At 39.6% G+C, this 10,967-nt stretch overlaps 1 protein-coding gene across 1 annotated transcript; it reads right to left on the bottom strand.

Annotated features, from left to right (window-relative positions):
* Window positions 1-1,731: 1,731 nt before the first annotated feature.
* On the bottom strand, window positions 1,732-10,844 carry LOC147818882 (integrin beta-like protein B). The gene is given in 12 exon segments (XM_087175137.1): window positions 1,732-5,419; window positions 6,436-6,512; window positions 6,794-7,193; window positions 7,196-7,518; window positions 7,605-7,657; window positions 7,879-8,022; window positions 8,494-8,635; window positions 8,764-8,941; window positions 9,067-9,205; window positions 9,296-9,436; window positions 9,568-9,761; window positions 10,702-10,844. Coding segments are annotated over 12 exon segments (1,971 nt in total). The 5' UTR covers window positions 10,813-10,844; the 3' UTR covers window positions 1,732-5,350.
* Window positions 10,845-10,967: the final 123 nt, after the last annotated feature.

Below are 10,967 nucleotides of genomic sequence, written 5' to 3'. Positions count from 1 at the left end.
GTGAATGAACAGGTGCAAAACAGGTAAAGCTTTAATGGGTTTTTTTTTGTTGAGGGAACTGATCATTTACAATACTTTCAGAGCATGCTGATATACACTATGTGGCCACAAATATTTGGACACCTCAGCATTGCACCAATACGTGCTATAGTTAGATATCCCCAAAGGTGTTTGGTGCGTTTGAGGTCACAGCTTTGAGCAGGCCAATCAAGTTCTTCCACACCCAGATTGTGAAAACTATTTCTTCATAGAGCTGCTTTGTGGTTATATAATCATCCCCAAAACTATTTGCATTGTCTAAAATATAATTATATGCAGTAAAGGTTAACATATCCTGTCACTGGAATGAAAGGAGCCGAGCCCAAACCACACACAACAGCCCTAAACCAAATGTCCACATACTTTTGGCCACATATTGTATAATCTCCGATGTATCTCTGTTTCTGTTATTGAGGTAAATTAAGGTCCAACACCTTAATACAAACACCAAAAAACACTATAGGTCAGTGTATTTTCTATTGTTTATTAGTTTTTATTCTCAAATCAGCCACATGAGCTCCACGACGGAAAACGCTAAAGAAACGTTTTTAAAAACGAGCTACCTGTGCAGTAATATAAACAGCAGGAGCAAATAAATCTCTTGGGAGTTTGAAGTGATGCCTTGAGGTTCATAAACAAACAGACGGAGAATGTCCACGAAGAGATTTCCTTTTCTTTTTTCTTTTTTTTTTGTGTGTGTGTATTGTTTTAATGTTTTTCCCTCATTCCTGTGTTTTATTGTGAAGTACAAAGAATTATTGTTTGACGTGCTACTAACTAAACTGTGTCACACTGTGTTACCCACACACACACACACACACACACACACACACACACACACACACACACACACACACACACACACACACACACATTCAGAGTACACCTCTCAGTATTCTGCTAAATCTCAGTGAAGGGATGTTTCTTAACTTATTTATTGTTTCTAATTATTCCGTGGAGTTTTCTCTACCAATAACTGTGTATTTGTATGTGAGGGGTGAAGCTGCCTTTCTACACTGATCTGGGTTTTGGATTTGCTGTTTCTTTAATCTGGATGTATTCTTTAAAAAAACAAACAAAAAAAAACCCAACAGTTCTTTAAACAGCAGCAGGGACGTTAAAGTGTCACGTTATCGACTTAACAAGACATTTTAGAGTTAAATCTATTCATTCAAGAACATTAAATAAGACGCCACGAGGTTAAATGTCTACAGGCCCGACGGGTAGTTTTTAGTTTGCCAGCAGTGGTGGAGTAAGAACCCATATCCTTTACTGAAGTACAAATACTATAAAAATACTCCATTAAGGAAAAAAGTCATTCAAAATGTTAAATAAGTAAAAGTACAACAGTATAATCAGAAAAATGTACATAAAGTTCTGTTCTGTGAAAAAAAAGCCCAATGAGAGTGATAATGAGGTGGAGCTGGTTTTAATTCCTCTAGATACACTTATAGTTTAGTTCAATGGTTCCCAACATAGGGGTCAGACACCCCCCCCCCACAAGGGCCACGAGATAAATCTGAGGGGTCATTGGATGATTAATGGGAGAGAAAAGAAAGAAACGTTAAGACTTCTTTTCTCTAATCTTTGCGTTTATGTGAACTGTTGGATCGTTTTTTAAAAATCTTTCTACCTCTAATATTTTATTAAAGTGAAAGTTGGTGACATCTGAAACATGACAGGGAGCCAAAGTCAATTTGATGCTTTAAATAAAAGGTCAAAAGCCAGAAAAGGTTGCAAACCACTGGGAAAATCTTTAACAACACTGTATTTTTTAAGTGTATCATAGTACAAGTACCATTCACCTGGAGTAAATGTACTTTACAGTTAGAAACGTCTGCATCTTACTTTAACTGCAAAAGTATCAGAGAGAATTCAGACTCAATGGCAGCTTCACCCATCACTGATTTTCTGTATGTGTATATAGTTAATTCTGAATTCAGTTTTTTGACCTGGGCTTAATGTGTTTCAGATACACAGGGGAACATTATGACATATTCTTCAGTGGATTATATGAGTTATCCACTTTAACTCGGTACCAAGATGGTCCTCTAACAAGGAGAACTGCCATTTGGGAGATGAAGTTGCTTGTTTCCTCTGAAAAGCCCTTTTTCGTACATCATGTGACTTAAATCACAGTTGATCTGGCTTTTCTTTTCTTTTCTTTTTTTAAATATACTTTCACATGTTTTAAGAAAATCTAATTACTGATATTTACCGATAAAGACACTTTAACTCTATTTTAAAACATGTTTAACAGCAAAGAATAATAGAGTTTATCCTCAAATCTCTCAGCAAATGAACTGAAAACTTGGAGAGATGTCAGTGGTTATGAGACGCCTGCAGCCTTGTTTAAGGCTTCGTGATACTGCATTCACACTCCGAGCAACTTGGCTAATATTTCACTTTCCTCAACAGTCGTGTTTAGTACATCAGGCTCTGATGGTGCTTTGTTACAGGGTTTTTTGTACAGTATTTAAATAAAACGTGTATCGCCATTGCTTTAAGGCTTGGTTATATTTTGGATATTGCCATCGGTGCTTTAACATATATTTAATCAGAACTAATAAAGGTTGATATGATGTGTCTCTATTAGGCTTGATATTCAAACAAATAATTACCTTCCCCAAGGAGGTTATGTTTTCACCCATTTCGGTTGGTTGGTTGATTGGTTGGTTTGTTGGTTTGTTTGTCAGCAGGATTACGCAAAAAGTAGTGAACCAATTTGCACTAAACTTGGTGGAGGGATGCGGCATGGGCCAGTGACGAACACATTACAATTTGGTGCCGATCAGGTTTAAGAAACAAATCCAAGAACGTTGATCACTTTCCTTCACATCAACATAGGGTATTTTTCAACATTTTCATCAATTTCTCAGGAATTAACTTTTGGCATATTTATGATGTTGAGATCTATGAGTTTGTACGATCCGGTTTCCTTTTATTCTTCTATTTTAGGATTGTTCGGCCCTATGCTCTTCATTTCACTCCAAACCATCAGATACTCTGAATGATACGTTACTCGAATGTAATTTAATCCTTACTACCACCAAAAGTCAAACAACACACAATATCTCGTGTCATTATCGGAATATCTAGAATCTACCGACTGCTCAGGTCAAGCTGGGTGGTAACAGACATCAGAAGGTTAAAAATGTCAAACAGAATCCATCAAACCAACCAATGGATGCAAACGCTCTTCAACTTTCCCGTTATCTTTCAAACAAGTCTTAGAGAACTGGGCAGCTTTGATTAACCGGACCATTTTGCACTTTGCCGGCAACCTAAGTCACATCGGCAGGGACACTTGGAAGTGCAGATACCTTATTTTTAATTGTGTTTAGCCAAGGTTACGAGCTAGGTAATTTATCTTCTTGTTTATGGCCAGTCATTGGGCTTCTGGTGAATTGTTAATCGATTTGCTCGTGGTGTGAAATCATGTTTTCTTTGACGAGGCTTGATCGGAAAAGCTAAAAGTGGCCTTACATTTATTGGCTTTTATATTGTTTAAATTAGGCTGTAGAAAATGTCGCTCCTAACCATTGGTACCCGCTCTCCAAACACCTCTTAACAGGCAGTTACAGGTACCACTATTGGCTTTCGATAGCTGTACATAGGAAGGTTCATATTTTATAACGATGATGTGCAATTCTCATGAAGGGAAACCTACTGAACTCAGCATTTTGGGTTTTTTTTTGTTGTTTTGTTTGTTGTTGTTTTCTATCGCGATCTGGGTAAAACAAAAAAAAAGGTTTGAAATGTTTTTGTGAATATTTTCAAGAATGACTAGATGCACGAGGTTTTGTCTTTTAATTTGTCTTACCTTGAATTTAACATTTTAAGTCACAAATTAGAAAGTGATGGAGGGAAAATTTGGTTCTCTGTCTCTGCTTTTTTAAAAAAATAAAATCTGAATAACTGTGACCCCACATCACTCAGTCTTACAAATTACACCAAGTGCACCTCAAGATTTGTCAAACACCTCAAAAAGCATTTCAAACTGTAAACGTTTTTTTGTCCAGGTGTGTGTTAACTATCAGGGTTACTGGCTTGCTTGTTTGATTCTGTTGAGAAATGCAGTTGATCTGTTTTTTTTTCTTGTTAAATTTATTCGTATCAATGTTTATCAACGGGGTGCGCTTGTTTTGGTTTATCCTCATTGGCACGGTTGCTTCTTTACCAATGATCCCATCAGTTAAACTCCAACAAAACTGACCCGCCTGCTGTTTCCTGAAACAAAACAAGCGCACCCCAATTGCTGTTCTACTTGACAGCGGGAAGGAATGTGTGTACAAACAAAGAGGGCATGAAATTAACACTTAACCACCAGCCAAACATTCGGATATTTACCCTTCGGTTCTGCCAGCCTGTTTGGCAATTCAAAAACCTGTAACTTTATTGACTCATATGGACAAACAGAGGGAACTGCAACCACACTGCCTCCTTTCCACAATTAGAGCAGAACCAATCCAACAAAACCTCACACACACAAACTATCTGAGATACTAATATAAATATTAAACCAATAAAACTCTGTCTTTAGCTCCTTTTAGTTTGGAAAGCTATCCGTATCAACGAAGGATCTTTTAGACAAGAGTTCATCTTGATATTTTGCACACTCAGCGCACTTTGGCTCCTGGGGAATTTTCCTCAGGTGGTACAACTTCATATTTGTTGGCTGGTTGGCCCATATACAGTTAGTTTCACGCCCTGCAAGCAAAACCAACAAAGAGTTTAATATCATGTGGCTTCATGATGAACAAGTTTACAACCAACTGATGTTTTATTTATTGTTACTATCTTGAAACCGTGACCTGTGTATTATTCCTATTGACATGCTGCTCGGGGCTCATTCAACTGGAAGTAAAACGGATGTCTTTTAAACTGCTCCGCCTCCTTTTGTCGTGTTTGTTTCGTGAATGCTTCAACAGACATTAAAACAGAATAAACTATAACATAAATTAACAGGGTTAAAAATAAAAAAAAAAGAGTTTTATCGTCACGTGGTTGTCTGCCATGGGACAGACATACGGACATCCTGAAAATATAATATATTTAATTTAAAGGTAATAGCAGCAAAATCAATGAGGGTAGATGTTGATATGTGAGACAAAAACACCCTAAACCTTTACATTACACAAAGAGGGAAATGGGTTGTACTACTGTAAATTATAAAAACTCCCGATCTTACTTTAATACATTACCCCTCAATAAACAAAACCTTCATGTTTTCACTCTGGCAAGCAACTGAAAACATTATTTTCCTACAGGAGTCGAACCATCAGGGGGCGCTGGTGGTTGTAATGTCCAGTTACGCCGTCCCCAGATAGGACAGAGTGATGTTTAATGGCAGTCCCTGTTTGACCAGTTCACCTTTAAGCTGGTAGAGAAAAACACACAGTGATGCTGAGATTAGATTACAGTTATCTGAGATGTGTGAGAACAGGAACTCAAGTACAGTAGCTGAGTACAGTTTTGAGGTATTAGTACTGTTTAATATTGTACTTTTCTACCACACTTTAATTATCTGACAGCCATAATCACTAGTTACTTTTCAGATCAATATTTTTAGAGTTTAGATTAAGCTACCCAGCAGCATATAAATCTGTTAAAAGTAGCTCTAACTTGATAATATTAAAAAGCTGCTTAGATGTACACATCAATAAATATTTGATACTCCTATAATAAGTGCATTATATATGACAAATATAGGCTAACACTAAGAATGGAGCTGTTTTCAATTAGTACTTTTACTTTTTACAGTTTTAAGTACATAATTCTGCCAACACTCAACAACTTCTATTGCTTTAAGTGTGGAAGAATCAGTTTGTTTGTTTGTTTGTTTGTTTGTTTGTTTGTTTGTTTGTACACATTGTAGTTCAGTGCTGGCAGGCAGTGTTGTCAGAGTGGGTTCTTTGTTGAATTACTTTCTCTTTGATTTGGTGGCTAAAGTGGTTTGGGCTGTTTGTAATGAGTAACTTATTGTACCAGTGAGGCGGTGTCCACCTACGATAAGTTCAGCTACATTCCTGTGCAAGTATTGTTAACGTGATGTCCTTACAATATCAAAAGTAAAAGTACTGCTATGTAAGATGGCTCCAGTCAGTTTTATATCTGTCTATATGATAGGAACATTACAGATTTATTGATGTGTACATGTAAGCTGCATTTTTATGTTGTCAAATGATTCCATTAAAATAAAAGGATTTTGCAGCCAGAATTTGGGGGTTTTAAATACTGGTGTTGACGGTTGACACATTTAAAATCTTCATTTCAGCTCCTTGTGAACAGGATCCGAAACTACATCTAATAACTGGAACTACAACATGTTCAAAGTATCTCTGCGTAGTATCTGATACGTTGACAGAACTTCTGATTAGATAAGAGTGGACTCACCTGTGTGATGGTATTCCTGATGTCGTTCTCAGACAGCGGGAACAGAGAGGCGATCCTCACCGTCAGACGTGCAACAACTAGAAAGAGAGTCAACATTACAAGGCAGGCCAGAAGAAAACCACAACGTCCGAACTGTTTCTTCTTACAGCCAGAAACTTCAAAGCAAGTACCATTTCTGAAATAAGTGTAGTGGAGTAAAAAGCACAGTATTTGCCTCTGAGTTGTGGTGTAGTAGTATAAAGCAGCAAAAAATAAAGGTACAAGTACCTCAAAATTGTACTTAAGTACAATACTTTCAAATTAAATTTACTTTAATTTGGGAATGTGAAAGCAGTAGTGGTTGAAAAGATGGATGTACTTTGCCGGGATGCTGGTGTAGTTTCCAGTGTGATTCCTGGTGTAATTTCTGGTGTAGTTCCTGGTGAGGTTTCTGGTGTGATTCCTGGTGTAGTTTCCAGTGAGGTTTCTGGTGTGATTCCTGGTGTAATTTCTGGTGTAGTTCCTGGTGAGGTTTCTGGTGTGATTCCTGGTGTAGTTTCCAGTGAGGTTTCTGGTGTGATTCCTGGTGTAGTTCCCGGTGAGGTTTCTGGTGTGATTCCTGGTGTAGTTAACGGTGTGATTCCTGGTGTAGTTTCCAGTGAGGTTTCTGGTGTGATTCCTGGTGTAGTTTCCAGTGAGGTTTCTGGTGTGATTCCTGGTATAGTTTCCAGTGAGGTTTCTGGTGTGATTCCTGGTGTAGTTTCCAGTGAGGTTTCTGGTGTGATTCCAGTGTGATTCCTGGTGTAGTTTCCAGTGAGGTTTCTGGTGTGATTCCTGGTGTAGTTAACAGTGTGGTTTCTGGTGTGATTCCTGGTGTAGTTTCCAGTGTGGTTTCTGGTGTGATTCCTGGTGTAGTTTCCAGTGAGGTTTCTGGTGTGATTCCTGGTGTAGTTTCCAGTGTGGTTTCTGGTATGATTCCTGGTGTAGTTTCCAGTGAGGTTTCTGGTGTGATTCCTGGTGTAGTTTCCAGTGTGGTTTCTGGTGTGATTCCTGGTGTAGTTAACAGTGTGGTTCCTGGTGTGGTTGTAGGATGAATCGTTGAATCTGTAAACAGAAAACAAAATAAAACACGTGCTGCACATAACCTTTATCTGTGTTAAGGTGAAGAGGCAGAAAAGGGCTTCTCTCACCGTTTCCAACTCTGACAATGACACATCGCAGCTCCGAGTGATACTTGGTTGAACTAAGGAAATACATTAAGAGAAAACATGATAGCTGTTGATTAAACCAAATAATCAAATACCAATACCAAAACAGCTTTTATTTATCATAGGAATGTACGTACACTGACACAAGTGTAAACAGTTATAGTTGTACTTGTGTACGTCTTAGTGTTTGTTCATTTTTAGCAAGTACTTTTTCTGTGTACTTTTCCACAGGTTTATGTGCTGACAGAAAACTGACTTGTAAACTGCTTGGACAACGAAGCAGATGGGGCTGCTCTCTCCATCTTCACTCTCAGACGGCGTCCAGCTCAACGTGAACTGTCCTGGTCCCGATCTAGTCTGGTTTATGTTGTACGGCCCGCTGAACTGCAGCTCAGAGATCCTTCAACAAGCGGAATAAGGAAATACACATGAAGGTAAACAGGCATGTGTTTCCTGTCCTTTACAGTTAAGTGGTTCATGTTACAAAACTATTGTACGTTGTTCAGTCGTGAGCTGTTAGCCACGGTTTCTGTGGTGATCACCAGTTATATCTAATGTTTTTGAAGACCCTTCTAATACCTGACAGAATGCCAGTTAACACCTTTGTCACAAACATACTTGCACAAAAAATGAAAACCAGGTGGGACAGTTACACCTAGAACTATTTATTAAGTTTTATTAATCACACACTCAGAAAAAGTCGTCCGTAGACCAGACCTGGCTCATTTCGGTTCGGCCTTTGTGGCTCTTCGACGGCTTCGAAGAGCCACACTTTCGTAGACCGTGCCCTCCGAAGGATGCGGCCCTTGAATTGGGACACATCTCATAATCTGCAATATCTAAATCATTTTTTGTTTCTGCTTCTACTCACCTGGAGATGTTTGCCTCTGCTTTGATGCTGATGTCCAGGGACTGATTGACAGGGGTGTACAGCTGAGCTCTGTTGGCTGGGGTTGGAGGCAGGAACCTGGGCAGGTACAGTCCCTCTGTGCAGGACCTCACCACAGGATCCACTGGAACAATAAAGATAAACTAAGCTAACTTAAGCTATTTTGCACATAAACCGATGGTCAGAGATCAAGTCATCCAAAGAAAAAAACTGTGGCTGAAGGTGGAGTCTGTTAAAAACGTTAGGTCTTACCCCTTACAACAAACTGGACAGGTATTTTGCTGATTGTGTCGTTGGGAGTTTTCACCTCCCGCGAACTGCTGATTTGATTCAAGGTGATAGTCTGTCTGGGGAAGTCCTCCATCACCAGCTGGACTGCGTACGCACCTTCATCACTGCTACTGGTGGGGCTGAATGACAGAGAACACGACTGCAAAATAATTACAAAAAAAAAAAATCTTTAATTTTAAAGAAAGAAATTACGTCAGTGTTATTTATGTAAGGAGGAGATGCTGAAACATCACTTAAAAATACTGCAACCACTTAGCAACTCACTGATGAGAGGCGGAGAACAGACGGTGGTGTGCAGGGGTTACACTCAAACAGCGATCTGTCTCCGTATCTGCATTTGATCTCGTCTTCGTCAGGGTCAAATGCCAACAGATTGAAATCTCGCCGACAGTTTGAAGGAACTCTGAGAAGGAAATAAACAATTGACTTGGAGGTATGTTTGGAATGGAGATGTTTCGGACCTGCGGGTGACAGGGACGGCGAGGAGGTTTACCTCAGAGCCGGCAGAATGGTGGTTTGTGGTGATCTGTTGGCTCGGCCGGTGTCTGATCGGTTCCTCAGTTCGACCAGAGTCACAGCCCTCCATGATCTGATGCCGTTTACAATGTTATTTATCCAGTTACGGCCATCCAACCTGTGGCGGAAGTTCACAGGAACTTATTTTGGCATTTGCAGAATATTAAACTTCAAGGTTAAGTGTGGTAATAAATCACTTGCTGAGTTACAAAGCTGGTCATCATTTCATTTTTGACATGGTTCACTCACAGAAGCTGAAAAGAAGCGCTGCTGGAAACCTGTCGAGTCATGATCCCCTCCCTCTGACACCACTCTCCACTCCTGTCCTCGTCGACCCTGTTCAACTCTACAGCGCTCTGAGTCCCACACTGTCCCTCAGTGATGCATGACCATGTGTCAGATTCACTGCACAAGTGAAAGTTCAGCTTATAGCGAATGACCACCTGCAATATTACAGAGATAAAATCAGAAGAGAGGAGGCTCTGAGCCTCTGATTTGCTGACTGTTTTCTGAGTGATCCAATAAAAATCTAGTTGATATTCATGGTAAACTTTGAGAGAAACCAAATCCTGCAAGTGTTGTATGGTGGGTCCAGGTGGGCAGAGCTTGGGGGGGGGACTGCTTTGTTGTGACATCACAAAGTTACAGGAAGTCCTGGCGGCTGGTTTTAAGGCTCAGTTTCTGAATATAGGTTGTGTGCATTTCTCTGTGGACTGAGGCTTTGATACTTTCACAGTATTAATATAGAACCTAGACCTGATCTATAATCAAACAACACACGAATAAAGACCTTTACAGTGGATGGGACCTTTAAAGTATCAGGTGAGTGTACACTGCCTGCTTTGTGTGTGTGCATGACGGCTACCCGTTGCTGCCAACGCTGCCTTTCTGCATAATTTGCCTTGAATACTTTTCATCAATTATTGAATGTTTGATTTCTTTCCTTCAGAGCAAGAGAGAGAGGGAGAGAGAGACGCAGAGAACCCATCACCTGTTAAATTATTATAATTTAATATTATAACAATGTGTTTCTGCTATGAAGATACAGCACACGTAACCTTCACTGTCTCCACATTAAAATGTCTGTGTCATATTCAGATTCAGACTAGACATTGAGACTACTGTGAAAGGTGTCAGTTGTATGTCATTTTGCTGGTGTGATGATCAATATCACTATCAACACACGTCTTCTTTGTTAGTTTGCCGCGACTGTCACACACAAAACACTGGCAGTGATGCAAGCAAGCCTTTCAAATAGCCTTTAAACAAATATGAGAAGCATGTGCCGTCAGAATTGAATAGCTTTTTCTTTTTTTTTTTTTTGCATATTAAAACGCTAAATATGTTGCTATGGAAACAGTCTGCGTCCACACATGTACGTACCGTGAGACGTCCATCCCTGCTTGTCCCTTTTGGGTTGTAGGTCATCACTGTCCCAAAGAAATGAGTTGCCTGGGAGCTACAGACCAGCAACAGCAACAGAAAGAGCAGCATGATCTCTCAACAAACAAACACTAAATAAACAGAGACAATGACACACACACCTTTCCTCTCTCTCTCTCTCTCTCTCTCTCTCTCTCTCTCTCTCTCTCTGTTTCCCAAACAAGACTGACACCTAGTATGAGGAAATGCTACATCACATTTAATCA

This window comes from Seriola lalandi, unplaced genomic scaffold (genome assembly GCF_002814215.2).
Source record: "Seriola lalandi dorsalis isolate HSWRI2012SDOR001 ecotype SW California unplaced genomic scaffold, Sedor1 jcf7180002054418, whole genome shotgun sequence".
NCBI classification, from domain to species: domain Eukaryota; kingdom Metazoa; phylum Chordata; class Actinopteri; order Carangiformes; family Carangidae; genus Seriola; species Seriola lalandi.
Note: the sequence above shows the minus strand (reverse complement) of the source record. Positions and strands in the feature narration are given on the sequence as shown.